This window comes from Neolamprologus multifasciatus, chromosome 8 (assembly GCF_963576455.1).
Source record: "Neolamprologus multifasciatus chromosome 8, fNeoMul1.2, whole genome shotgun sequence".
NCBI lineage: Eukaryota > Metazoa > Chordata > Actinopteri > Cichliformes > Cichlidae > Neolamprologus > Neolamprologus multifasciatus.
Genome location: NC_140446.1, coordinates 18,190,672 through 18,218,207, shown reverse-complemented (window position 1 = coordinate 18,218,207; position 27,536 = coordinate 18,190,672). Strand labels below are relative to the sequence as shown.

The window sequence follows — 27,536 nt, the reverse complement described above, 5'->3', positions numbered from 1 at the left end:
ACCCACAGTCCAAAGACAGTTGATTAGGTTAACTGGTGATTCTAAATTGACCATAGGTGTGGCCGCAAATGTTGGGTTTTTTTTGCCTCTCTCTGTGAACCTTGTGACAGGCTGTTAACCTGTCCAGGATGTGCCCTCTCACCCAACAGCTAGAATAGGCTCCAGCCCCCGTGACCCATATTGGGTAATTGGATGAGCCAAGAAGAAGGAAAAGTACAAAAGCAGAAAGTTCCCTCAGAGATGGGACAAACTGTTCTGTTTAGCTACGTAGTTAGCAACCTTAACAACCCTTTCCATCAACTAAATATCTGGGAACTGTTGCAACATTTGCTTTGAGTGTTAATAAAGTATTTTAAAGAAGAAGATTTTCTTATTTAATATCATACCCTATTAAAATGTTAGATGCTCATATATAAAACATGGACGTTTTAAATAATGACATCAGCATATGTCTTCTTAGGCAAAAGCACAGGTTTTAGACTCCTGCAAACATGTAATTTCAGATCTTTCTTTTCTACTTTTGGTCCTGTGTGATGTCAAAGAAGTACAGCTGTTTGTGAGGAGCAGCCAATCAGAAGAAAGCTGGATTAAAGGGAGTGTGGCCTTAAAATAAGAGAAGCCAAAGTGAGTAGCTGAAGACACAAGACAAACTACTTTTTGGCTTCGTGTAGGTTAAAAGGGGATTATTTTGAACTGTGGAAAACCAAAGCGTGTGGAAACTTGACCTTTAAATAAATACTGGAGAAGAGTACCCTACTGAATTGAAACTTAGGCTGGTGGATTCTTGCTGTCTGCTGACTCTTATTCCTTATATTCCCACTTTATGCCATTTCTCCAGTCTTTTATTTTGTCATCAGAAAGTACTATTTTATTTTTAAGCGAAATAAAACCGGTCAATGTTGACTATTGATGCGGTCACAGACATTAAGAAAAATTTAATGTCATAATCAAAGTGACACAAACCAGATTGTCAAAGTTTCAAGCCGTTTCCTTGTCTCAGAAAATAGGGTTTAAAATGGGACTACATTTCCCACATTGCAACGGGCCCGTCACAGGGCGATGACACAAAATTTACGCGCGTGTAACCTTGTCTTCCTACTCAGTAGTGTTTTTAAATCAGGGGTGGATACGTTAGTTCGTTTTTGATTGTTTTTTTTTATTCCGAAGTTATGAGCAGATATATTGTACCCGTGTCTGTCTTTGGAACAGTGTTTGGATGCGCTGTTTTACTGAAGTGAGTAACTAATCATCATCATGATGACACTGTGATGTTTGTGGGTGCTTAATTTACACTGGAAATGTGTCATTTGCTGCTCAAGTGCATTTAGTTCAGTGACAGAGAGTCGTCGTACTGCGTATTGTCACGTTATTTAGTAGTTTTTGGAGTAACTGAAAGGGAAACACTTCACTCTTACACAACCCCACAAGGTACAGCCTTCTTGGCTAAATGGTATAGCTGAATATAGCAGATTTTACAGATTCAAAAGGTGTTAATGAAATTCTGTTCGCACATTAAAGAGCGTGAAGGCAGGGTGATTTTTGATTTTCTGCCTTACTTAATTAGAACAAAAGCAAGAGCATTTTGGGTATGCTGTGCAATACTTTTAACCTATAAAGGAAGCTTATTATAAGAAATTTATTTATCCAACACAATTTTTCGGGCTATATACTGAACTTAGAGCAGGCAATAAAATATCAAGCCGATACCGGATCAGGTATGAATCAGAATGAACATTTCAGACACTGTGTTAATGCAGGCTCCCTTCTCAGACTGACACACTGTAAAGCCTCTCTGATTTCATTTCATTAACTTAACCCATGGATGTGTTTGGACTGTGGGAGGAAGCCAGAGAAGCCAGAGGCAGGAAAAAACCCTGCCCTGGGTTCTTTCCTCAGTCCAAAGACCTGCATGGGTTTATGTTAATCTATGATTCTAAACTGGCTGAAGGTTTGAATGTCAGCATCTATGTTGGTCTATCTTTTTCTTTGTGTTTGATCAAATATAGCCTCATAGCTATGTCCAGAGTGTTCCTTACCTCTTGCACTATAACAGCTGGGATAGCCTCCAGCCCTCCCACGACACTGACTTGCCCAGTGGTTAAGAAAATCGATGGCTGGATAGAAAAACAACAGTAATGCTGAGTTATAAAAGCAGCTGTGTAGATTAACTGCTGCAGGCCAATTAAGCTGTGAACTGAGATCTGAGGGTGGTTATGTAATGTTCACAGGTGTGACGACCTCTGGTTGTTTGCTCGAGTGAAATAAATCTTGCCGCTCCTCTCATTTCTTACTTTCTGCATGCCCTCGCCTCCTCTCCTTGTGTTTTAGGCTTACGATGTTGATTTATTCGCCTGAACTGAAGAAAAACCCACTTTAGGTCAAGTCCCGTTGTTTTTAAACGTGGCGTATCGATAAAATTGACTTGACTTAACCTCCCACCTGAGATGCAAGCAGAGCAGGCGAGAAAGGAGTCAGGGACTTTAACAAACTTAGATGTTGCTTCAGAGCTGTCATTCTAAAGCAGTCCCAGCATAACGTGAGGTGCACCTGAATCATCTGCTCACTGTTTTGCTGATGCTGCCAGATGAGTTGGCAGAAAGTTTTGACACTCAGTGATCTGTGTGTCATGCTCACGGCTTCTTTTTGCTCCTTCTCGAGATACATTTAAAGAACTGAGACATCCTTCAGGAGGGTGAGTGGCAGTCTCCAGTGTTTGAATAAGATACCAATAAACCTTTGTTTAATTATTTTCATAGAGACCGTATGACTGGAGGCCGGTGTCCTAGTAAGGCCACCATTAATGAAAAGACTGTGGTTATAACAGGAGCTAACACAGGCATTGGGAAAGAGACTGCCCGAGAACTGGCTAGAAGAGGTAGAGAACCGGATTCCCCTCTGATTTGGTGCAAAAAGGTGCAACTACTTATCTCTCACTGACACACCTTGCCTTTTTTTAAAAATATATATATATATTTCTCAACATCATCAGGTGGTCGGATTATTATGGGATGTCGTGATATGGAGAAGTGCGAAGCAGCTGCAAAGGAAATTCGGGGGAAAACCCTGAATCCTCATGTTTATGCACGTCGCCTTGACCTGGCCTCCATGAAGTCAATCCGAGAGTTTGCAGAGAGGATCAAACAAGGTGATGAACCCAGAACAGTTCAGTTTATGGTACGGGAGTAAAGCCTGCTTCTGTAACACTGTTTCTACTGTAGAGGAGCCGCATGTGGACATACTGATAAACAATGCCGGGGTCATGAGGTGTCCACAGTGGAAGACAGAGGACGGCTTTGACATGCAGTTTGGAGTGAATCACTTAGGTACACACTAACCTCTAAAAATCACAAGCTAGACTGACTATCCGTCACGAGCTGATTCTGAGTTTGTCTCCCACCAGGCCATTTCTTACTGACGAATCTTCTGCTAGATAAGTTGAAAGAGTCCGCCCCCAGCAGAGTGATCAACCTGGCCTCTCTCGCCCACATTGTTGGAAAGCTTGACTTTGAGGACTTGAACTGGGAGAAAAAGAAGTTTGATACCAAGCAGGCGTACTGTCAGAGCAAGCTTGCCAATGTTCTGTTCACCAGAGAGCTCGCCAAGCGATTACAAGGCAAGTCTACTGGCTGCTGTATATGTGGGCATGTGTGGGAGAGAGTACGGCCTGTGTTCTTGTTTGTAATTGGCCAGTGGACACGTATATGTGCGGTATGTATTTTTAAACAATGCTGTGTGCAACAGGCACAGGAGTCACAGTGAATGCGGTGCACCCGGGAGTTGTTGCCACGGAGCTCGGGAGGCACACTGGCCTTCACCAATCACAGTTCTCGAGCTCTCTGCTCAGTGAGTATCCCGTTTTCTCACTGGATCCCGAATCAATAAAAGCTCACCACACTTAGCCCAGTCTGTGTAGACGCTAACACATCGGGAGAGTAACTTTTCTTTTTTTCTTATTAATTGGGGGAAAATTTAAAATAATGTAACACACATCTAAAATAAGTTCTATTTAATTTTAGTTGAATAGCTCAACACTGTGACAAATGAATTTTAACTGTAACTCACGTTACCGCTCAAAGTCATGTAGTTTTTAATAGCACAATTACAGACAGTGTAAGACATGGTTGTAGCTTCTGGGTTGGAAAAATAAAGCTGATGCAGAAAGCTGATGCAATCTGTCTGAACACCACCAGATGGCGATAGATGTGGTTGCAAAAAGACATCTGAGGGAAATCTGCTTTCTGTCTTCACCTATGTAAATGCTTTCCTGCTAAATCCATGTCTTTAGTTATACTGAATACAAACTTAAATCTATTTTGTAAATCTTGGTCATGCCATGTTTCAAAAAGTAGGATTATCTGTGGTATTTTCCACTCGCTTATTGACTAACGACACATTCATCATAAGCTGTTACCCAAAATGGGACTTTTGGATGTCACAGTAGCTATGTTCATCTTTTATACTGTTTAAAACTAAAATGCAGATGTTGCACATTTATTTCTCTGGTTCTCGACTTACAGTGCTGTGCAAAAGTCTTGAGCCACTTCCCATTTCTTTATATTTTGCTTTCAATGAGCCATACTTGCTCTTTTATTATGGTGGTCTTGAGGAATACTTCCCCAGGATTTCTAAAAGACTTCTTTGAACACAGAAAAGTGCCATCAGATTTCAATCCACCACGCAATACCATCTGGAAAACATCTGAGTGGTTATGGCTTTGTTTTTCAGCACGACAATGATCCTAAACACACCGCCAATGCAGTAAAAGCATAGCTGGATAGAAAAACACACAGGGGAACACAATCAGTCATGGATTGGCCTCAGCAGAGCCCGGACCTCAACGTTATTGAGCTAGTGTGGGATCATCTTGACAGAGAACAGAACAAAAGCAGCCAACATCCAAGAAAATTATGTTTGCAGGTGTTTCAATAAGTCGCTGCACATATTTCACATTTTCCAGCAAAATATAAAGAAGTGAAGGCTTGCTCAAGACTTTTTCACAGTACTGTAAAATAATCTGAAATATTAATCAACAAAGAAATGACATCCCAGTTCTATTCAAGCCTCTTAAATCAAACAGCAGCACTGTGGCAATGTTGTTTACTTACACTGTATATAAAACACTGACGCAGCCCCCTCCCTATATTCTTTCTAAGTGTATAGTGTTACCCTGGCAACTCCAACATAGGAGATGAGGATTTCAGTGCTCACATTAAAGTGGTAAATTAGCATACCTCATGTCTTATCAGAACATGTGCTAATTATTTGAGTAAAAGACTGAGGTGAAGGAGTTTCTTGCAGCTACTCATTGTCTGCTCCCCAAAGCCTTCCCTACTACCTCTTCATTTTCACTCTTATTAGCCAACCTGAAGAATACCAAATGAAAAGATTTTGGTTAACGACAACTTCCTTCTATATTTTTAACTGCTGGATATTTTTTAAAGCTGTGAATGTACTTTACAGCTAAGGGAATGCAAATTCCAGGGTTTAGACTTAATAATTAAAGCCCTTATCTGTGGATAAGGGTTAGGCTACAATACTAATACTTCAAAAATAAATAAATAAAAATAAAAACACCTTAAAACCTAAGAAAGAGGGCCTGCAAGTTCCCGGTTGCAAGTTGCATCTGATAGAGAATGATCTTGTAGGAGGATAAAGCGGCGTGTGTTTAAAGCTAATGTTACTCAGTCAGATCCACCTCCTGCTTTTTTACATCTGGTTTGAATCCCCTTGGCTACGTAAACATTTTCTACTGTAGAAAGCAAAGTTTTTGGTGTTGAATTAAAATGAACCTTTCCTCCCAGGTCCCTTTTTCTCATTGTTGGTGAAAAGCCCAGAGCACGGGGCCCAGCCCAGCGTCTACCTGGCCGTGTCTGAGGAGCTGGAGAGGGTGACGGGGCGGTACTATGATGTTATGACCGAAAAGGAACCAGCGCCCCAGGCCCTGGACAATGAGGCAGCTTGTAGGCTGTGGGAAGTCAGCAGCAGGCTGGTGGGTCTGGAGCACGAAGGACAGCCCAGCGTGTCAAACCCATCAGCGGAAGGCCAGAACAAAGCTGCACAAACAAACCCAGTGCAGACACTCGGGCAGAATGTAGGAGCAGCTGTCAGCACTGTAGGCCTGTAGGTCCTCTGAGCCAGCAGGAAATAATGGACCTTTATCACTTGAGCTGTGCCAGACACAGGAACAATTCTCTGTCTCAGACTTTGAGTCTGAGTGTCTCTGTAATGGCAGTTCATTTATGTTCCTGCTTCAGGATGTCTCTTTTAAAGAGAATCTGTAACTTTGAAACACACTTACGGATTCAAAGTTACATCCAGTTTGTATATCTGACTTTTCTCTGCTTGTTCTAGTGATAAAATGCAAGAAGTGCTAAAATAAAGTGCTACCATGTCATTATGAGCAAAAAAGTGAAAGAGGGTTTTCAACATACTCCTAAAAACCTTCCATAAAACATTAATGTTGTTTTGTTTTGTTTTTTTTTTTTTTATGTCAAAATCACACCAACTTCCTGCTTTCTGTGGAGTTGAAACATTGCACATTAAAATACACACCAGCAGAGGCTGTGTATGGTATGCTTTCTTTCACAAAGAGAGTACAAAATCAAATCTCCTTTGGTTGAATCATGTCTGTAATTGGAGAAGAAAGCATTGTTATGCAGTCTTACTGGAGGACTGGAGCTTTGAAACTTTTTTTTTTGTGAATTCCGTCTTGAAAAGTTGAAATAAAGCGCCATCTGCCTGCTTAATATTAAAATACATGTGCTGAAAACCACATGAAACCCTATTTAAGAGTTTGTGTTTTTTTTAATACATGCAGATTTGGCAATAATTTCTTCAGCTGTACAGCTGTGTTAATTATTTTTATTTCAAATTAATTTGGCTTAGAAAGCATTTTTTTTGTGCACTGAAACTTTATATTAAAAGAACTTTAAAAACGTAACTGACGGATTTACACACTAACCTTAAATGGTTCCAATTTATTATTGGAAGTATTAGAAAATATCTAAAAATACAAAGTATGGCACTAAAGTTAAATGCAGGATCGCTTATTTTAATGCACACTCTTATGAGTTCTGCTTCATCGTCCTCACAAAAACAAATCAAGTTACCAAAGAACTCACAGTGCAGGTCTGATCCTCTCAGACATGCAGCCTGAGTGCAAAGAAAAATATCCATCCCTTAAGTATTTAGAGGATCCATTGCACGGGGTCCTCTCAGTGTTTTCCAAAGTAAAGATCAATAGGGGGTGAGGGAGGAGGACACTGCACTAATGCACACTGATCAGCATCAGCCGTGAAACCGTAAACCCTCGATCGTTTAATTCGGGGTTGGTTTACAGGTGGAGACCCTCGCTGGTGCCATCCTAGAAGCTGATGGCGATTGTAGACGAGCAGCAGAATAATAACAGGGTTTTCCTTTGCTGGGGAGGAGACTGCCTCCAGAGGATGGTGCCGTCTGAATCAAACCAGCTTTGACCTCTAAAGTTTAGGACTCACGGCAGCTTTTGAATTTTAACTTTGCTTTATTTGTATATTCATATATATATATATATATATATATATATATATATATATATATATATATATATATCCCCCCTGTCTGCCGTTTTTAACGTGTTTCGACCGGGATGTATTCATTGTCTTGAATGCACACTTGTCGGACTTCATTGCCCACAATGCACCACTAAAGTAAACGTCCAAGGTACAAATCGTTCCTACCAGAGAAAAAGTGCTTATGAGTGAACTATAAATGCAGATACGGGTGGGCCTGGTTGTGTGTTAGTGTTTCGTGTTCCAGTCCGGGTTCAGCACAGAGTCATTGGACTGTTGTTCTGTCAGCGCTACTAACCAGCTCGTCGTCTTCTTCAGGTAACACGACGAAGTGCTGCAAGTACACGGAGCCATACTGTTAATTAAAGGTGTTGGCAAAAACAACAACAATAGTAAACTCTATTTTAAAGAGACGAACAGCTCACAGTACTCTGGGGCAGAGGTAGACCACTGCTTTGACTGAGGCATGTTATTTTGCAAGTCCTCGGCTTGCCGTTTTTTTTCTTTTTTAAATGACAGTATTTTATTAAAAACGTTTATTAGTGACTATAAATGACAGCCTGCTTCACAATTTTCACTGTTCCGCTTTGGTAATGCGATTTTCTTCTAGTATGACCTCTCACCTTGCCAGGAATTACGCAAACGTGTGTTTAAATATGCTGCTAACTAGCATTAAAGTCTCTGAACTCTGCAAAGATTTCAAAATAAGAGCGTCATACTGGATAAAACTCGTTTGAATACATGACAGTCCCAATTTAAAAATATATATATATATATATATTATTTGTTTTTACTTTGCATTTCTTTTCGCTATTTATCTTACAGACAATCAGCATGGCAGAGTCGAAAAGAAAGGCAGAGTTGCTGCCTGAAGATGTTGACACGGATGACTGTCTGACTTCATACACTTACATCTACAGTCCGGATTTACTGAAGTAAGCATAAAAATATGTGTTTCCATCAGCACGTGTGATTTAGTCTCTTTCCTGACCGTTACATGGGGTGTACTGTATTTTACAGAGACCAGGTTGCTTTTATCACAGGTGGAGGATCTGGAATCGGTCTGCGCATAGCTGAAATCTTCATGAGGTGAGAACATCTGCCTGCTCATCTCCGTAACAGCCAATCCTGTTGCAGTCAGTAAAATATCACATTGAATTCTAACAACATTTTAATTATTGATCTGTGCATGGTAATGTGCAGAGGTCTCGAGCAAACCCTCAATTTGTTATATTTTGCTTAGTTTAATCACAGTTCTCCAGGCTTTCTGAAGGTCTTTGAAAGGTTTTCTTTGGACATTGGCTCCTGTCTCACTCATTTTCAGTCCACTCCTTGCACCAGACCATTTTCTGAAGGATGTTTTTAAGTGTTTAAGCCACTTAACACTAACCAAAGGTGGTGATGTTTGTTTTGTTTGTTTGTTTGTTTGTTTTTTGCTTTAATGATTCAGACTAAAGCAATGAAAGTTCTTTATACATAAAATAAAACTGTGCAAAGAAGCAACTTTAAATGGCATCTTTAAGGGTGGTAGACAAAAACCCTGTCTACAGCAGATGAACGGTATCTGAAAATCCAGCAAAGAACTGACAAAGCACCAGAGAGATGACCCTTCAGTTCATTCTTCTGTTTACTTGAGCCTCAGTTGAAGGTTCAGTGGTCTCAGTGAAAGGGTGACTTTCAAGAAACCATTTATAAGGAAGGGCAACTGGGCGAAAACGCCAAGGTATTCCTGATTACACAAGAGCTAGACTGAAAATCAGGTGCATTTTCATAGCAAAATACACAGAAATGAGAGGGGGCCCAAATGAAGCTCACACCATGATGAAGCTACATTTGCCTAACCTTGTGCTCTTCTACCCTTTGTTACCTTACTTTCCTCCAGCCTGCCTGCCTCATATCTACCTTCTTTATTTATAGATTGATGATCTTTTCCGGTTCTGATCGGCACAATGCAGCATGTGTTCTCTCTGCAGTGTTATACATTTTCTGTCTTCCAGGCATGGCTGTGACACAGTGATTGCCAGCAGGAACTTAGACAAGCTCAATGAGGTTCCCTTTTCCTACTCTTTCCGCAATCATAGAAGATCATTATATAACACCAAGACGCCAGTGTTAATGAATATTTATCCCTAGGCTGCTAAAAAGCTGTCAGCTGTATCAGGGCGGCGCTGTCTTCCACTGTGTATCGACGTGAGGCAGCCCGACAGCATCATGGCTGCTGTGGATGAGATCCTGAAAGAGTTTGGCCGTGTGGACATCCTTGTTAACAGTATGTGATGCCTTGTGCACAAAGACCAGCTTTATACATCTCATTCATCTTATGGAAAAAAAAACACACAAAAAAAAAAGGCGGGGCACCCTGCCACAAACAATTCCTGACCTTTGCAATCCGACCACTGAAGGTCCAAATGATTTTTAAAGCCAAAATAAGTGCAAATGTACTCTGTTCAAAGGTCAAGTGTGAAAGGTTTTTGTTTAATCATCAACCTTCCTGATACTTCATCTCTTTATCTTGTATTTTTACCCTGTTGCATCACTGCAGCATGATTAAGTGTTAGATCCAGGTCATCTGTGCAAACTGATCTTTATGTCAGCAATTAGGCACTGCAGAGTTCTTTGCCTTGGAGTTGTCATAATTACTGTGCTGGTTTCAATCACAGATGCTGCTGGGAACTTCCTCTGCCCTGCTACCGCACTCTCCTTCAATGCCTTCAAGACCGTTCTGGAAATAGACACGTTGGGTACATTCAACACCAGCAAGGTGGTTTATGAGAAGTGGTTCAAGGTACGGCGCTCGTTCTGTTTGTGTGATGCAGCGTTTCTGAGCTCTGCTTAAAGAGCCACAAGTGCAGGTGTTGATAATGCTTTATCTGCCACAACATCAAAGCCTTCAATAAGATTGTTTTCCTGCAATACATGCTAGTCACCAGAAGAGGGCAGTGCACATTAAATTACTTATTGCATTACGATTCACTCAGGATCATGGTGGCAGCATAGTCAACATCTCTGCAACGCTTGGATACAGAGGACAGGTCCTGCAGGTGCACGCTGGCTCTGCCAAAGCAGCAAATGGTGAGATTTTTTTCTCTTCTTTTTTTTTTCTTTTTTCTTTTTGTGTGTGTGTGTGTGTTGTGTAGTGATATTAAAATGCAAATCTAATATCTCCATGCTGTCTTTCTTGTACCCAGATGCCATGACCAAGCACCTGGCTGTGGAGTGGGGGCCCAGTGGAGTGAGAGTCAATGCTGTGGCTCCAGGTCCCATCTCTGGGACAGAGGGCTACCGCAGGCTGGGTAAACACTGAGCTTAAACAATGATCCGTCAGTTTAAGGGATCTGTATTTGATCTTATAAAGTCTAAAACAACTTCGGGCAAAGCATTGATACTGTTGCCACTGTGCAGGCTTCTGCTGGAAACGAGCATTTATTCCTGATTTTGTCCATTTTCCACTATAAAAAGTTTTTGTACAAAGCCACTCTTTGGGATGAGCTGCCTCTGCAGTGTTAAATCTACAGCATTGATTCTCATGGGTACTTCAGATTAAAAGCCCTGAAGAATTTCATTTGGCTAGAAACACTCTGTGAATCACGTGCACCAGCATGATCAATTTAATTTTTAGTTAAGGGAGTATGATGTTTATTATGGTGTGATGGTATGTTTGCTGTATCCAGTTAAAGGAATTCTAGGAAGTGTCAGAAATTGCTAAGTAGGGTAAAGCATATTCAGCCACATTATTATAACAGATTTTATCTTAGAATTCTTTAAAGAAATCACTACCTCATGATGATGATATCAATCTTTACAAAATTATTTAAAAGCATGAGCTCTTGAGGTCACTTAAGGGCTGTTGGGTCAACACAAACATAAAAATACTGTAACCATGGTGTATAAGTGTAGCTTACATCATCTGAGGATGCTCGTTTCTTCTTAAAACTTTCAGGTGGTCTTAGCAGGGAAGCTGCTGTTGCTTTCCAGTCCATTCCTTTGCAGCGAGCTGGCAACAAGACAGAAATGGCCCACTGCGCTCTCTTCCTGGCGAGCCGGGCGTCATCTTACACGACTGGAGCCATCCTGGTGGCGGATGGTGGGGCCTGGCTGACCTCAGCCAACGATGTCTCCATGCTGTTGGGTATAGCTTCCTCTAAATCTGCTAGACTCTGAACGGGGGCTCTCCTTTCCTCCTCCTGACGATTCTCTCCCCAGGTGTGTGGGAGGAGGTGAAGAGAGAGTACAACTAGGAATGTGATTGTGCTGTTTTCTGTTGCAGGAATGCAGTGAAACCTGTAATAATTGATGTGTATGTTATTGTCTTTCAGGTTATTGGTCAGCTGAACAGAAAAGAGACAAGTAATTGCTGAAACAAAGAAATATTGCAGCCATCTGTAGTACTGAAATGCTACGTGTACAGTATTTGTAGTTCATGTAATCTACTGGTGCCTTAAGTCAGTATTGAGACTCATGGAGTTGAACACTAATGTACTATATTTGCTGTACTATAGTAGTTTACAGTCTTAGAAATTAAAAAAAAATACTTTATTACAAATAACCAACTTTGTTTCTCTCCATTCCACTGCTGTAAGTGTGCATTTAATGAAATCATGTTAAATAAAATATTTACCTAATATCTAACGGTGCTGTTTGTATTTGTGGTCAAAAATCTGGTAACTGTATCACTCCATCAGATTGTGCCTGCACCATGGAGCAAACTTTTAATTTTAAGTTACAACTGTTTAGGTTTTGGTCTTCGTGGCTGATTCAAGGGGGACAAAAACTATGCTCATACAATGATTTTTATTTTTTTAAAGTCTTACATGGCTCTAAAGGCTTATCCAACAGGTGCCCAACGCAAGAGTGAACACAAGGTCAGTAGGTGGGGAAAGAGTTTCTGAAGCACTCTGTTTAGTAAGATTTATTTATTTATTATTATTATTAATGTTATTATTATTGCTGGAGCAGTTCTGCAAGTAAAACTGACCAATGTGTAGTGACTTAAAGTCTTCGTCAAGGCCTGACAAATGCACCATACCAGCTCTGGGACGTTATTTGTGTGTGTGTGTGTGTGTGTGTGTGTGTGTGTGTGTGTGAATATATATATTTCATACACAAATTTAACCAGTTTGACAGGGATTCACAGTACCGCTGAGAGTCAGATGGGGGCGCCAAAACATTACTTTACATCCAATAAACAATTCTCCACAATCGTTTGTAATTTATAAACATATGGGTTAATATGTTATATGAGGAATATTTGTTTTACCCAGACAACCGTGCAGCCTGCTGACTCTCACTGATCACAGCACTCTGATCTATGTATAATGTGGAAGCTCCTCTGCTGAACCTTAACTTTGACCTTCGTGTAAATAAACATGAGTGCGGACCAGTGTTTTGAAAACTGGCTGTGGGCTTTCCAAGCAACGAGAAGACAGAAAAATAAATCCCAGTTGGTGGCTGCTCATGATGCCAGTGATACTGCGGGGTGTTTAGTACGCGTGCGTGAAACGTCAGTGGTGTGTATGCGGCTGGAGGAGGAGGATGGGACACTGCTGATGCTGATGCGAGAGCTTTCGGCGTCTGTAATCAACATCGGTGGCCTGACTGCCAAAACGATGGAGTTTCTTGGCCTCATTTGACACCCTGTTGGTTTCACTGTGGTCATCAGCGGGGGACGCTACCACAGGTGTGCTTTTGAGGACAGCGGAGGGATTTGATGAGGGAAAGAAAACGGTTTCGTCTCGTCACTCGTCTGGCCTGGCTTCTGAGGGACACAGGTGGACCGCCGCTGGAAAACGGCATCAGAATTAGGCAGTGATATTTTACAGCGAAGAGGACGATACTTCACGTAATTACCTTTTGAACCCCGAAGCTAGCATTTTGGTATTGTTTTATCAAGAGAGGACGAGAGTTAAGCTTGAGGGGTTTTTTGGTGTGTTAGCCAGCTAATAGGCTAATTTCGTTAGCAAGCCTGTTAGCAGCTTCCCCGACCAATGGCACGGGAGAAGTGGGATGCTCGAAGGAGGAGTTAACGGTAGTTGCTGGCTTAAATTCATTCGAAGGAAAGACGATCGGTGACACATGTGGGAAGCCGCTTTGCAACAACAGATTTGGCGTTAACGTTTTACAGCTTGGTGTTAATTCAGCTTCGAGTAACGCTGCTTACGTCGCTTCCCTCCGAGGCGATTGATAAGATTAGATAATCGGCTAATAAGGCTAATGTTGACAAACACTCTTGACCTAACGCGTTAATTCGTAACTCTAGTGTTTCATATCACTTCTCTGTCAGAGATGCTGTAAAGTCGTGTGCTTGTCGGTTCAGTTTTGAGACGTTATTGAGCAACTTTCAGGCCGCAAGTGAAGCATGCTGAAGCTGGAACATCTGACAACTACCAGGAGCGGACCTGCCATGGCAGAAAGGGATATAGTGAGTCCAGACGCATTTCCATCAGCACCATATTCAGTATGGCCAGGAAATCAGTATGATTTCTAAATTTAGGTAATGCTGTTCTCGAGATGTGGGGGGCAACCACAACCACCAAGTCAGAAATAGAGTCTTAGGCGTTTTTTCTAAACCTGCATATCTTCTTAAAACTATTGTAGTTTGTACTTCGTAAAATCACAATATCTGATAGCATCTTTTAAATGATAAAGGTGGAGAGGGCTTGTGGGGGCTCTCCACACTTGACTCACAATTTCACTAGAGATGTGCTGTGCCATATAGAAGCATGGCATTAAAATTGAAGGATTGGATCTTGACAGTAGTAAGATAAAAATAAATAAATAGATACGAATCAGCAGCTATCATAGGTTTCCAAAGGTGAACAGCCAGCATAAATGGAGCCGACAGTTGTGTCTGGCCCTTTGGGGCACACACAGTGGGAGCCAGAGCAGCCATTTCCTCTTGGATTTGAGACACTGGATTCAGACAATGCAGGTGTGCCCTGTCAAAACAAGAGTGAACAGACGGGTTTGGACTTCAGGAATGGCGACCAGAACAACATATCCCAACAGAGTCAGAAGGAAAAGGATTTAGTGGACAACCACCTGAATGTCTCAAATCTTTCTTTTGGAGATTTGCAGTTTGAGGGAGATCACACCACTATCTCCCAAACCTTTCTCCACAGTACTCACATTAAGGATTTGTCTTGCACAGAAAAAACAGAGGGACTTGATGAAATTAGTGACTGCACATTGTCCTGGCTATTTTCTCCCAACTTCGCTGATGTGATTGGAAAAAACTCTGCTCAAAAGGAGCTGACTCTTAAACGGGATTCCCCTCTGGAGGACTTAGAAGTCCTCAGTAGTCAGGTTGCGCTAATAACCCTCAGTGTGCCATCATCTCCAGTGAGGACCGATACAGGGGATCCATTTTTGCTTGTAGATCTCTCCAATGAACATCCTGCTCCCAACTCAGAGTCTTCAGGCGAGTTAAACCCACAGGGTGTCAGTGAGGAGCTGGTAAAGGTGCCATGTAAGGAGCAGGCCGACCTCCCTCCCTTACAGAGCAGGGAGACTTTTTCACCTGAAATTGGAGACAAAGGTTTATTCCCTGATCAAGTGACCGATCTGCCTGTAACCAGTAGCGCTACCCTACAAGGTTTACCTGAGAACTGCCTCCTTCATAACACACACAGCACACCGCTGGAGTGTTTTGAAGGATCTGTGCCTTTGTTGGATTTAAACGTTCCAGATTTTGACAGCAGCCTAAGCCTGTGGCCTGCCAGTGCTGCCTCTGTTATCTACACAGGAACTCCATTAGATGTATCATCAGAGGAGTCAGAAGTGGTACATGAAGAAGCTGCTGTTATTAGGAATCTTACTTTGGAGCAACAAGGTGAGAATGACCTGCTTGCTCTGGGTTTATTAAACGCACCTTCATCACTGACACTGCCTCTGGTTGAAGATGCCCTCATCCAGGGTGATCTCAGCAGTCAGAGTTCCTCTGTGGAAAACACGCCTAAGGATTTGATGGAAGACAAAATCTGTTCTGAAGTCAAAAATCAGGGAAATGAGGCAATGGCTTTAGATCCGTGCTTGACTGTTGAAGAGGTCCACGATGACGAATCTTGGGACTTGAAACCCCAGGAGGGTGTGCGGAATGAAAACAGTCCAGCAGCTGAGGAGAGGCTGGCTGACGCTACACAGCTCCAGGGTTCAGGCTGTGACGAAGTGGCCTCTTTTGATTTTTCAGTACAGGATTTAAATACAACTTCTTCTGAGCCTGAGTGGACTAGTGAGCAGGCCGTGGAGACCATCTCCCTCTCCAACATGGTGGTAGATGACTCACTGCCGATGGTCTCAGCTGTGAATGCAGGGGAGGAAGACGTCTCCCCTCTGAAAGCTGTGTTCGATGCTTTAGACCAAGATGGTGATGGCTTCGTCCGCATTGAGGAGTTCATGGAGTTCGCCGCTGCCTATGGGGCCGATCAGGTGAGAAGCTTGGTTTTTTTTTTTTTTAATTAATTTTTTTTAGTCTTGCCATTTTTGAGCAGGCAGCTTCTTTGTACCGTATGTTGGGTAAGATTCAGTGTAACACAATAAACGGCTCCATATGTGTAAACTCTTTAGTATTGATTTTTAGCAGGAACTTGGAGTGCTTCCTGTAAAACACTGGTAATTAAATCAACTAAAATCCATCTACTGAAGACTGTCTCATGTCTGTGTTTTAGAATGTGTATGATCCAGATTTATTTCAGATAAAACAAGTCTTCTGTCAAAATGTGGTCATTTCTCTGATAGGTTTTTGGGTGAATGTTTAAAACCTTCATACAGACATGAAAGCTGGCTCAGGTGATGTTACAGTGTCACGTAATGGAGTGGTAACTTAACCCCTGCTGAGGTGCTGGTATGATTCTCTGCAGTTTCCAACACTTAGTGTAACAGACAATACTGAAAGTGCAACTTATTATGAAAACCATGCCTGGATTAGTTTGTCATCTATCTTCAGTGAGTGTTGAAAGGCCAGGACTTGTTTTTCTCTCTCTGCCCTGATAAATCTGTTAAACATGCTGTCTGTAATGAGTTATGTCAGGCCTGAAACTCCATATGTCAAATGACAGAATGCTCACTTCTTCATTTGTACACTCTGTGGCTAGGGGATTACCCCTTGTGGTATAGCTGCTGTGTGTCTCTGTACCCATTAGCCTCACTGGTTTGATGTTATCTTCCCCTTTACATCAGGTATTCAGTTTTATTTCCACAAAAATAGGCCTGTCTGTCAGGGGTACCTAAGTGAGTATACATTAATATTAGAATTTTTAACATGATCTTCTTTAGCAGTTTTTGATATGTATATATCAGCATGAAAATAGCCAGCTCAAAAGATGTAGGTCAAAAAATTTGGGCAATAAGTTAATTTCCGCTACTTTAACCAGCTTGTTTTTAACACTGTGAACCTTTGGTTCACACACACACACACACACACACACACACACACACACACAAAACGTAATGCGTGCTCACTAATGCTTTTTAATCCCTTCTTTCTCAGTTCAAAGCACCTCTATTGCTGCTGCTCTGTCCCGTGTCTAGCCATAGGTATCTGCAGCTCTCCAGGCAGGGAATTGTGAAGGATTAAGAATTAAATGTATTTTCCTGAGTCGGAGGGACTTCGTGCTTTGCGTGCAGTTCACCAGCCGTCGATGACCTTGTTTCGAGTGACACAGGAGCACAACGTCTCATGTTTGGTGTAATTTAAATAAGTTGCACCTGCTGATTGAGAGAGTGCTAAAGTTGACACATCTATGACACTGAGAGTTAATTTTTTTTCCCAGAGGTGTGGTCTGTTTGACTGTTATTTCCTGCCAAAAGGTGCTATCCAGATTGTGCAGATGGATTACTTTTTTGTTTATTTTTTTTTCATTGTGTTAGCTATCCAATATCTGGTTTGCAAGAGCTCCATAAGCTAAATGTGCCCTCACAGGAAGCTCCTCTCAGATTTGTCCTTTCCTGAGACCAAGGAGACAAACGTTTAGGCGCGCTTGTTATTTCTGACCTTATTTTTTTCATTTACAGTTGTCGAGCAGTCAGCAGACAGACTTATCTATAGAATTTGTGGAATGTTTTAAGCATGTTACCTTTTAGGTGAGTTTATCATTCAGTAGCTCACACAAGGATCTGTAGAAAAGTCAGCTCTGCTTCAACAAGGCAAACATATTCACTTTATAATTTGTTTCTTTGCTGAGTGTTGAAAGTGTTTTTCTCCTCCCATATCAGTGCGAACCACATATAAATGTGCTTTTAATATTTAACTAAGCCTTTCCCTGATATGTCATTGTATTTCAGCTATCTGGAGATAAAAGCAGTTTGAATAAGCTCTATGCCTGACCGAGTCCAAATGGGGAAATTATGACCTGGGCCTTGGTGGTAACACAAGTGTTTTAATATGTTGGTTCGAAAACCACAAGGCAAAAAGTTATACAGATTCATAAAAAAATGCCCATTGAGAATTTATGATAAGCTCATCATGTCATGTTTGTTATGTCATAGTTTAGCTGGCAGCTAGGACTGTAACTTGGGTTTCTCTTTGCAAATACCCCCGACACCTGATAAACACCAGGAAGGTATTCATAAGACATTTGCATGCATGTTCAGATGGCGTTTGTATGCTAAGCATGCAAATGTTTCCTCTAGAATTATTCCAGGATGTGATACCGACCATAATCGCACACAAATGTAGTGTGTTGCGAATAACATGAAAATATGGCGGGGGAAACACTGAGCACCAAATGTCTCTCTGCAGTAGTGAATCCACTCTATGAAACCTTTTTGACTATTTAAAAAAATTTAAAATAAATGTCCTGTCTGGCAGGTCTTAGTATGGCGCTATTGAAAAGACTTTTCTAACTCCCACTCACTCTATGGTTTTGACCCTGATTCTGCACAAAAGCCGCATTGAACTTCATTGAGTTTGGGACTCTCTTCTGAGTCGACATCACCAAACCTACTATGGTCAGCCTCCCTCCCATCACCCACTGCTATTATGCACCACCCCTCTAATCCTCAGTGGAATGCCCCAAGCCCTGAAACATCCCCTCTCTTTAGTTCCCTTTTGTTTTCATCTGTGTTTTATTTACAAAGACTACTTATTTATTTTCATCCTGAACCTGCCAAACTTATGATTATGGCTATCAAAGTTTCGTTTGGCAACTGACTATTGCGAAATGCCCTTTAGGAAACGCTCTCACCAAAGGGTATTCTTCTCAGCGGGGTTATGCACAAAAGTGGTCTGTGTGGAGGCGGTCAGGCGTGCCCCGGCACTGATTAGACACAAATGGAGGAAAGAGAAAAACCACAGTGCTTTGCTCTGCTGAGCAGTGGAACCATTGAGCTGCATCTGACTTATCTCAGTCTTTCCTCTGGGTCTCAGGGCTGTACATCTGTCTAAAAAAAAAAGACACTGTAAAAGCTAAAAATGTAAGTTACCTTTTAGAAACGGAAGAAAGGATTAACACAGACAGAAATAAACATGAAAAGTGCTTAAATTTATTTAATATAAAATCTTTCTGGAAAATAAGTGTTTAAAGAAATTACTTTTCAGAGAGATTTTGTATTAAATAGATTTATCAAGTTGTATGAAATGCTTGTTCCATGTAAATAAACTATGTTATTGTTTAATATGTTATTGTATCAGGCTTAAAATAGTAAAATGGGTCATATAGAGAACATAGCAACAGTCAAAACAAGGACAATGATAAAAGTTATGTGAGTCTTAGAAGAGGATAATCTGACTTCTTTGCCCGATTAATAGGTTGATGCAAAAATGAAATCACATTCACCTTTCAGTTTTTAGGTTAGACCTAGGAATAGCCAGCAGGCTCCACTAACAAGACCTGAGGGGCCTGGCACTGCTGTACAGACTTAACAGCTGAAATGTAGGCCATGGACACTTTCCACAGGATAGTAGCTTAAAACTGATCTGGGAGCTTTGGCACTGGAGGCTTTTACAGTAGCGTATCCTACTCAGCTCAGTGGTGCATTTTTTTTTTTATTTTTTTTTCTTCTTCTTTCTAATGCCACAGAAACGATACCCAGAAGCTGTTCTTTGCTTTTTATATCAGATGTGCAAAAAAACGTCACTGAAACCACTGATGCTCGTTAACTCCCCGCTCACACCTCAGTTTTCTCGCCTTGCCCAGAAAGAGGTGTTTGTGAAGAGCTGCGTGGAATAAACCCATTTCCTCTGAGCTGTGATGTTCTGTGATGTTGGGATGTGGAAAAAGCTTCAGTAAAACACCTTACGCTGACCTAAAGCACACTTTGTTTTTCTTCTTCCGTGGACTTGCATACATGAAATCACTTGCTGTTTTGTGGTTGTGTTTTGAAGCCCCAGTTTTTACACTACAGCTGTCACCGTCTTGGTTTTGTTTAGTTAGAAGTGTTTGAGAGTGTGTAGAGTGTCAATTTATCAGGTAATTCAGATAACTTCTAATTTAGGCCCGATAGCATGCAAATAATATGGTAGAATTTCTACCATCAAAGGAGTATTTTTGCATGGTCTGTTAGAACAACCAGCGGGCATTACAACCTACAGCCTTTCTGTCAGTTAAAGCAGTCACTGTGTAAAATGTGTAAATGGATACAATGTAAATGGATGAAGTTATAAACCAAGTTCTCCCTTATGAAAGGAGTAATAACCTATGGAACCTAAAAGCAGCAGGCTGGTTATTTATGCTGTAGAGATGGGAAAGTTAATCTCATGCATTGTAGGTACTTTGTCCATGTTGGTTGTTTTTTTTGTTTGTTTTTTTTTAAATGCACAAAGCCACTGTGATGCCTGAGGTTTTGGATTCTACATTTTGAAGCGTCAATGTTAGCATTTTAGCTGTTGTAGCGCATAGATGTTACTATATATGGATGAAAGGTTGCTAAGCTATCAGCTAACTCTAGCAGTCTTGGTTAGCAAGCTGTATTCATTAACTGTGCAGGGTGCAGTGAAGACAGTCTGTGTGGATTGATTTTTGGTCATTTAAGGAACGGCAGTTTTTCGCACTTATGCTTCGGCCCTTGGGGTCCTATTGATCAGCATTTCTGACAAAAAATACTTTGCTGTATTTAGTGAGGATTGGCCCTGCTTTCATGTGACTGTGCATAGTTGTAGCACACATGTGTTATGCTAGCTATACCCAGTAATTTTTGCCTTTGCATGTTTGTCTTGTTTGAACAGAGCATTTAATCACGCATGATTTGCCTGGGAAGTTGGTAATCTATCCTTCTGTTTTTTGTTATTGTCCAATAACTTTTTAGTGCATAAGTACCAAAGAGGCACGGATAAAAACTTTTTTTTAAATTAATGTAAGGGGGGAAACCTAACAATTCCTAGTTGCTAGGATTCAATACTAGAAAACTATGTCTTCATCTGTGCTCTTTTTAAACCTAGAAAATGGTGAGAGTATCAAATCTGCTGTAAGAAAAAGGTTTCACCATAGCAGACATGCTTGCTGGATGCTTGAACTCAACATTGCTGCATGAACTCTTATTTAGCGATACCACTCACTCCCCCTCTCTCACCCAGTACAGCTGGATTTAATTCATCAAACCCAGATCATAAGCCACAGGCTTGACAGAGTCAGTTTATGAGTAGTTTCAGCCTTCTCAGCCTCTTGAGTAGGAGCTCAGTATTGCTAAGAAGATCAAGTTATTTTTACGTGTAACTGATATAAAAAGTGTTCCAGAGAACACGCACAGAACAGCAATCCCTTTAACATGTTCACACTCTGTGCTGACGTTCTCAGAGAAGAAGTGATCCCAAACCACAGAAACCTCACGTCGCTGGTCCTCCCACCCAGCTGCTCTAATTCTGTTACATGCTTGAAAGTATGCTGTAATCATGTGTTAGTCATTTTTTTCCCCATGTGTGACATTTTATGCTCAGAGGGTGAGATACTTTTGCTGATAGCTAGTTCCCAAGTTAAATCTCTGGAAGCCAGATAACCTATTCAAACAAGCCCTCTTGGTAAATTAAAAAGATTTATTTTTTTTTAAAAAAAGAAGAAGCTATAAAGCTAACATCCTTATAAACTTGTCCAGAATTCAATAAAGTGAAGCTCTTTACATCTGCAAAAGTTGATTTTTCTTCTCAAGCTCTAAAGTGTTTTATTGGTGACTTTCTGCTCCTGTAATCAAAAATGGAGCTTGTGTAATTGTGCAGTTAAACTGTCAAATGAGTTGAATGATCCGGAGTATGACTTCTTAACAGTTTTATGAAGCCCAAAGCAAAAATACTGCCCTGTTATTTTGAATGCAGTGTGCTTTTCCCACTGAAGTCAGTATGCAAACATTGTAGCTAAGTAGTTTGTCGTTCTTTGTGGAAAACTTCCCCTTATGTCAGTCATTACATCTCCCTGAAGCATCTATGCTGAACAAATGGTAGGTTTATGAAAGAGCCTTTATGATGTCAGTGTAGTGAAATCTTTCTTGTTTGTGTCCCTCTTTAGGTGAAGGATCTGACAAAGTTTTTGGATCCAAGTGGGCTCGGTGTCATCAGCTTTGAAGATTTCCACCGTGGAATCTCTGCCATTAGCAATGGAGGTGAGTCATCGCGCATCTCCTTTTATTGTTTTTCTTGTAAACTTGTTCCTTAGTACCCTCTTTTTGTGGACCCACTACATCTGTTTGTTTCAGACACTTGTGGTACAAAAATCTCTTGAGCTACCCCTTGCCTCCATTTCTTTACATTTTGTTTCCAAAGAGGCAGACTTGTCCATTTCAGTCCAGTCTGACTTTTATTTTGTGTGTATGTGTGAAGCCACTTAACAATAATCTATGAATTAGTCAAGCATTAAAAAAACCTGCTTCATACCTGGGCACACATCATTAGAGATGGCATGTTGCATCCTGAGTTTCTCATTCAGATCAGACACAACTCCTAATCCTCTCTTTGTGGGTTTGTTATAACATCAAAATTAAATCTTATCCAAATATTGAATTAACGTTCACATTTGCTCAAAAGTGGACATCAATTCAAAGAGAGTGCTGGGTGTGTGGTGATGTCATTGCAGCAGTGAAACTGATGCCTCAATCTGCCCGGCCTATTGATTTGAAGAACTCATTCCCAAGGCTTTCTAGGTTGCACATATCCAGTTTCTCAAACCATTAATAAGTCATGCACTGGAAAGTGTTAGATGCACAGACACATGGGCTGACTGGTGAGGTTTCAGAGCGGGATTGGCAGAGAGAGAGATGAGGTTTGGGCAGAGCGTCCTGTTCATCTTAATTATTTACCGTCTTCTCTCTCTGCCCTGTCCTCTCAGTCTTCTCCCACTAGTCACTACTGTTGATGCAGAGTACAGTGATGAAAACACAAAGAAAGGACAGATACTGCCTATATTTGCATGCAAGGATAAATATCTCAACGTAAACTCTGCTTTTGTGTACATTTTCTTACTAGATGCTCTTATTTCACTGCTCAAGCAGTCTCAAGTAACTGGTTTAATAGGCAGTTTTTGTGCTCCTGTCATTTGAGCAGAGTCGTTCTGGTTTGTTTTGGTGTTTTTGTTTGATTAGTGCACATACCGTATTCAAGGAACAAGGATGATATTGTTGAAACTGGCCACTAGTATTGTCCTGTGTTTCCCTTACTGCCTCTCCATTACTTTAGGTGCGTCTAGCTCTGTGGTTAATGAATCAGATTTTTCCTCCTAGGTCTTCACACACCAATGAGAAACTTTCTCCTAACTTCCCAAGTTGCTCACACACTGCTAACAAAATCACAGTGTGCTTGTCACTTTTCAGCTAAACTATTCCTATTTAGAGCCACTGCATCCATGTCGTATTCATTACCCCAGCAGTGACCTCCTCTTGTTGTAAACAGAGGCCAAAATCTGCTCCCTCGGGTCCCAGCCTGGAGTATACATTCATCATAAGCTTCACTCAACTTTCTTCTTTTGTTTCCACCTCATTTTTGGATCACTCCTCACGGAAAATTGTACCTTTTTAATAAAGGGAAGTCTGCAGGCTATGGAAATGCCTTGTATCCCAGTGGCTGTGGCATGTCTGGAACAACAAAACATTGCCTAGAAATATTTGTGCTCTGAAATTTTTACATGATGCCAAGAGACTACAGGTGGGCAGCCAGCTTCTCAGGCCCATTCTTTGTGCACTCCTTTCGCTTCAATAGCCCACAATGTCTGAGTCTCCAAGAGCAAAGGGTTGCATAAAAACCCTTGGGTCTACTGCCAGGACACTGTTTGTGTTCTGTTCTCCCAGCAGGGCGCTATTCATTCCTCTGTTTACTAGATACGAGAGCTGCAATGGCTGATGGGACTGTCGTTGGTCGGTCTCAGGTTGCACTGTTGGTGCTTTCAGTGGAGGGTTTTATTGACAAATAAAGTGGATATGGTTGCTTGTTGCCCTTTTTACAGTTTTATTGTACCAGTCGCTTGACATTCTGTAGCCCCACAAATATCTGTAAAAGTTACATAATGTTTGCTGTCACATCACTCTTAGATTGCTGACTGTAAAATATACAAGTAGGGCAGCTAAGGTGTAGACTCTGAAATGTGCTGATTAAAATGCTTAAGTCAGCACAACTTTTTTCTCCCCCCTCTAAAAGTCAACATTTAAAATGAATCTTTGTTAACGGTGACACCTTTACTCATTTGCAAATTGAGGCTAATAATTTCATTCAATGGAGGTTTGTTCTTTTTACCACTGGTAGGGAAAAACAGGTTTCATGGTTTATTTAAAAAAAAAAAAAAAAAAAAAAAAGAGAATGTTAATGTAAACTGAAGACTGACATTTTTAATAGAACCAAAGTAAGGCATGAATAGATTTAATAAATGCAGTTTTGTTATTGTGCTGTGCATGTAAGGGGAAACAAAACAAATGCTGACAGGCTCTTCAATTTTAATGCCAAATTGTGCACAACATATGTTACATAAACACCTGAATCCCTTGGTGATAATTTACCTGCACACTTGCAGGTATTTAGTATAATGTCTTTTTTTTTTTGTTTTGTTTTGATTATATATTCCTTCAGTTGTTTCATACACCTGCAGAGACATAATCCTGCATCCTGGCTCTCTGCTTGCTCATGGACATTGTACTGTGCAGACCAGTCTCGTGTTTGTTGAGCCTTCTTTTCTGTTTGGCTTTGTTTGTTCTGTACACATTAAACCTGTCTTCCTCCTGTCACATCTGCAGGCCCGGAGCCACAGCTATACAGTGTAAACTACAGTCCAGGGGATGGAGCTGTCGGCTGTCAAGAGGAGTACGATGAGGTGAGGAGCCATACAGGGAGGCTTAGTTGCTCTCAACTTGTACATGCGGTCCAGCTGTTGTGCTGTCAGTTCCTGGTGGTGCATGCAGCAGCACAGTGTGAAGCTTGCAGGCTGAACTCCCTGTGCACTCTCACGCTTCCCACTGTAATTCACCGAGTGGCTTGCAGAGCTATCATTACTGCTCTATGAATGCTCCACGGGTTGAACACCCTGGTTTGGCTGACACTAAATAGCATCTGGCAGACGAGGCTTTTGAGTATTCTTTGACAAATATTGAATTAGCTGGAATGTGAGTTTGTTTTCATGTCTCTGGAGACTTTTTTTTACTGTTGTGGGCAGCATATCTAGAATTCCTGTCTTCTCTGGTGTATGAAACTTGTATATTTAACGATCATTTTTGCTGGCCTCTGCAGAATTGAAAGGTTTCTGCTATTATGTGTGCCTCGAGCTGTGCTGGAGGACGACTGTTGTTTTAGTGGCTTCACAATGCATGATATCGGCGCCCTCTCTTGATGTTGTGTAGAAGTGCAGTCACGTATGTGAGAGACTGATTGAATAAATATTTAAGCATTATTCACAAATACTAGGATATAAAAAATAATAAAAACAGAATTGATCTTTGTGTACTTTTTGTTTTGGCTAATCTAATTTGAGCACAATAACTGTTATAGAGCTTCACTTGATTGACAGCTGAGGCTTAAAATTACAGTCATGGCCTTGTTGCAAACTACATTTAAATGCATTAAATGAATCCACTAGGTTGACAAGTTGCTCTGCACAGTAAGGGCTTTACATGTGAAACCTCTCAAAAGCTTGGTTTTCACCTGAGTTGCTTAAGGTTTATTTTCAGATGAGGTTTTGCTTTTCGTAGATGTGAGACTTCTCTATAGATGACAAGAAATGCCAGCCAGTCAAAGGGAAGGAAGCGAGAGGGCTCTACATGTTTGCAAAGAGAGGGGGGAAAAAGATAAGAGATACTGCTGGTGGGAGCAGTGTTTTATTGTCTGGCCATCTGTGAGTCTAGATGGATTCACACTTGTTGGAAAGCCTTTAGTTGTAGTTAAGAAAGCAACTTGTTATATACTTTAAGGAAATGAGTGCACATAAACTGGGTAGATGACATACTTGCATGTGAATTATACTTCTGCATCAGGTCTACACTGTGACTTAAGCCATAACCAGAACCACATTTTAATCCCACACCACAACCCTCTCTAAACCTGATGTGGACATCCTGAGAAATGCAACTACACGCCAGGTCGACGTATACCAGAACAACTTGAGTAAAAGGTTGCAGTGTAAGGATAAGAGGAGTTTCTGGTTGCTACATTAGTTATGACATAGATTTCCAACAGAAGTCTTATCAAGTTTCAAAGTACTTTTTTAACAGGGACAAAGCCTGTTATGAATTGTATTATTTCTCAGTGTTTTTGTCTTGTCATATCTGTTGATTCCTTGGATGTTTATGGGTGATTTCTTTTTATTATTTTACAAAAATAGCCATTTGAATTACTTACTACCTAATTACTACCAATAGATGCGGCTATTTGAAAATAACTGTAAATTATCATCACCGAGGTGACTATACCCTAGCTGTAGCAGTCCACACAGTGTTTTGTTTTATTCTCTTTAGACTTTGGTTCCTTGTTTTTATCCTTGATGCAATTATCTATAATATTTTTTCTACTTAAAATATCCCAGCCGCTTTGGCTGCAAGTTTTTGGAACCCATAAGCAGAGTCCGGGGGTTTATTCTGTGAATGTTTGAAGGCGACGCCACACCTGTGTCCATGGCCTTCTTTTTTCCTCGAGTTTCTGGCAGGAAAAAGTTCCCCTTGCTCTCGCTCTCTGTCAATGGCCGTGCTGTTCTGTCCCTGTTTGCTTTCAAAACAGGCAAGGTGAGGCTGTTCAGCTCGAGCCTGGCATGAGAGAGAAATGCAACACCCAGTCCACCACATTTTTCCTTTATTAAATAACTTCTGCCCTTGCTGATGTTCACATTTCCACCTCAGCTTTAATTGCTTTACAGTGACAATGACAGGTGTTGTTGAGCTGAAACTTTGTTAAACACTGCCCCCTCAGTGTTTGCACACAGACTGTTTAATGTAGGTGGTTGTAATGTGGAGACCGCGTTCGCTGTACAGTCTTAGACATGCAGAACGTGGCGTGATCATTTAAACTTTAACACTGTGGCACTAAGTGAAGTTCAGAGGGTCGAGCCGGGAATGATTAAATTGTTAATCTTAACTGTTAGCTGATTGTGTGGCATTTTCACTCAGAGCTGTTAGCAGCTGATTGAGCATTACAGCTGACTTCTGTTGCTCTTTGGACTTTGTCACTGTCTCCACCCCTCTGACCACCCAATGTGCAACAGTATTATTATTTTTTTCCCTTCCCTGACGCTCTCTGCACTCTCTCTGAGAGTGAAGGTGAGGAAGGAATAGTAGGAGTTATAAGTGGGCTCTTATGGCAGGCCAGCTTTTCCGTGAGTGAGCCTGGGCAGGAAAAAATGGTTTTTGGCATGGTGGATACCCCTCAGGGTCCCTCATCTTCTGACACTCCATGTAGACTGGTATGTTAAATTTTCCAACATAACTCACCTTTGTCTTATTATCGCTTCACAGCTCTGATACCTGGTGAGTCTCTGGTTGCTGATGACTTCAGATGTCTATTTTCTGGCGTGTATCAGTTTTAAGCAGTTGGTATTTGTTGTTTGCAAAGCATTTTGTTTGAACATGTTGCTTAGAGGTGTTGATGCAGCAGGTTTTGCTTGG

At 41.1% G+C, this 27,536-nt stretch overlaps 3 protein-coding genes across 8 annotated transcripts in view; all 3 read left to right on the top strand.

Annotated features, from left to right (window-relative positions):
* The first annotated feature begins 1,038 nt into the window (after nt 1-1,038).
* LOC146512888 (retinol dehydrogenase 13-like) lies at nt 1,039-6,426 on the top strand. Of its 3 annotated transcripts, none has more exons than XM_085169595.1 (7): nt 1,039-1,234; nt 2,757-2,875; nt 2,990-3,145; nt 3,219-3,323; nt 3,401-3,613; nt 3,742-3,843; nt 5,802-6,426. In XM_085169595.1, the coding sequence occupies exons 1-7, from the start codon at nt 1,170-1,172 to the stop codon at nt 6,122-6,124; spliced, it is 1,083 nt and encodes a 360-aa protein (XP_085025721.1). In that variant the 5' UTR covers nt 1,039-1,169; the 3' UTR covers nt 6,125-6,426. The 3 variants fall into 3 exon arrangements, with proteins under 3 accessions (XP_085025721.1, XP_085025723.1, XP_085025722.1); XM_085169597.1 differs by lacking the exon at nt 1,039-1,234 and adding an exon at nt 1,918-2,655 and having other exon boundaries at nt 2,754-2,875; XM_085169596.1 differs by lacking the exon at nt 1,039-1,234 and having other exon boundaries at nt 2,811-2,913.
* Nucleotides 6,427-7,579: 1,153 nt separating this feature from the next.
* decr2 (2,4-dienoyl CoA reductase 2, peroxisomal) lies at nt 7,580-12,187 on the top strand. 3 transcript variants are annotated; one of them, XM_085169589.1, is made up of 10 exons: nt 7,580-7,868; nt 8,384-8,485; nt 8,571-8,639; nt 9,548-9,599; nt 9,684-9,819; nt 10,211-10,335; nt 10,529-10,622; nt 10,739-10,843; nt 11,491-11,679; nt 11,867-12,187. In XM_085169589.1, the coding sequence occupies exons 2-10, from the start codon at nt 8,385-8,387 to the stop codon at nt 11,899-11,901; spliced, it is 906 nt and encodes a 301-aa protein (XP_085025715.1). In that variant the 5' UTR covers nt 7,580-7,868; nt 8,384; the 3' UTR covers nt 11,902-12,187. The 3 variants fall into 3 exon arrangements, with proteins under 3 accessions (XP_085025715.1, XP_085025714.1, XP_085025716.1); XM_085169588.1 differs by having other exon boundaries at nt 7,581-7,868; nt 8,376-8,485; nt 11,867-12,186; XM_085169590.1 differs by having other exon boundaries at nt 7,581-7,868; nt 8,376-8,485; nt 11,491-11,753; nt 11,867-12,186.
* Nucleotides 12,188-13,061: 874 nt separating this feature from the next.
* The window catches only part of rab11fip3 (RAB11 family interacting protein 3 (class II)), a 28,014-nt gene continuing 13,539 nt past the window's right edge, over nt 13,062-27,536 (top strand). For both annotated transcript variants that reach the window (XM_085169584.1, XM_085169583.1), the window contains exons 1-3: nt 13,062-15,974; nt 21,980-22,073; nt 24,687-24,763. In XM_085169584.1, coding sequence (XP_085025710.1) covers nt 14,379-15,974; nt 21,980-22,073; nt 24,687-24,763 — 1,767 coding nt within the window. In that variant the 5' untranslated portion in view covers nt 13,062-14,378. The remainder of the gene's footprint in view (nt 15,975-21,979; nt 22,074-24,686; nt 24,764-27,536) is intronic.

What these genes read in the sequence shown, in the direction of transcription:
- decr2 (XM_085169589.1), top strand. Translation starts at nt 8,385, where the DNA reads ATGGCAGAGTCGAAAAGAAAGGCAGAGTTGCTGCCTGAAGATGTTGAC. An exon ending in ATAGCTGAAATCTTCATGAG is followed by an intron (nt 8,640 to 9,547) that starts GTGAGAACATCT and finishes TCTGTCTTCCAG; the next exon opens with GCATGGCTGTGACACAGTGA. An exon ending in TGTGGACATCCTTGTTAACA is followed by an intron (nt 9,820 to 10,210) that starts GTATGTGATGCC and finishes TTTCAATCACAG; the next exon opens with ATGCTGCTGGGAACTTCCTC.
- LOC146512888 (XM_085169597.1), top strand. Translation starts at nt 2,585, where the DNA reads ATGAGTTGGCAGAAAGTTTTGACACTCAGTGATCTGTGTGTCATGCTC. An exon ending in CCGAGAACTGGCTAGAAGAG is followed by an intron (nt 2,876 to 2,989) that starts GTAGAGAACCGG and finishes CAACATCATCAG; the next exon opens with GTGGTCGGATTATTATGGGA. An exon ending in GCTCGCCAAGCGATTACAAG is followed by an intron (nt 3,614 to 3,741) that starts GCAAGTCTACTG and finishes TGTGTGCAACAG; the next exon opens with GCACAGGAGTCACAGTGAAT.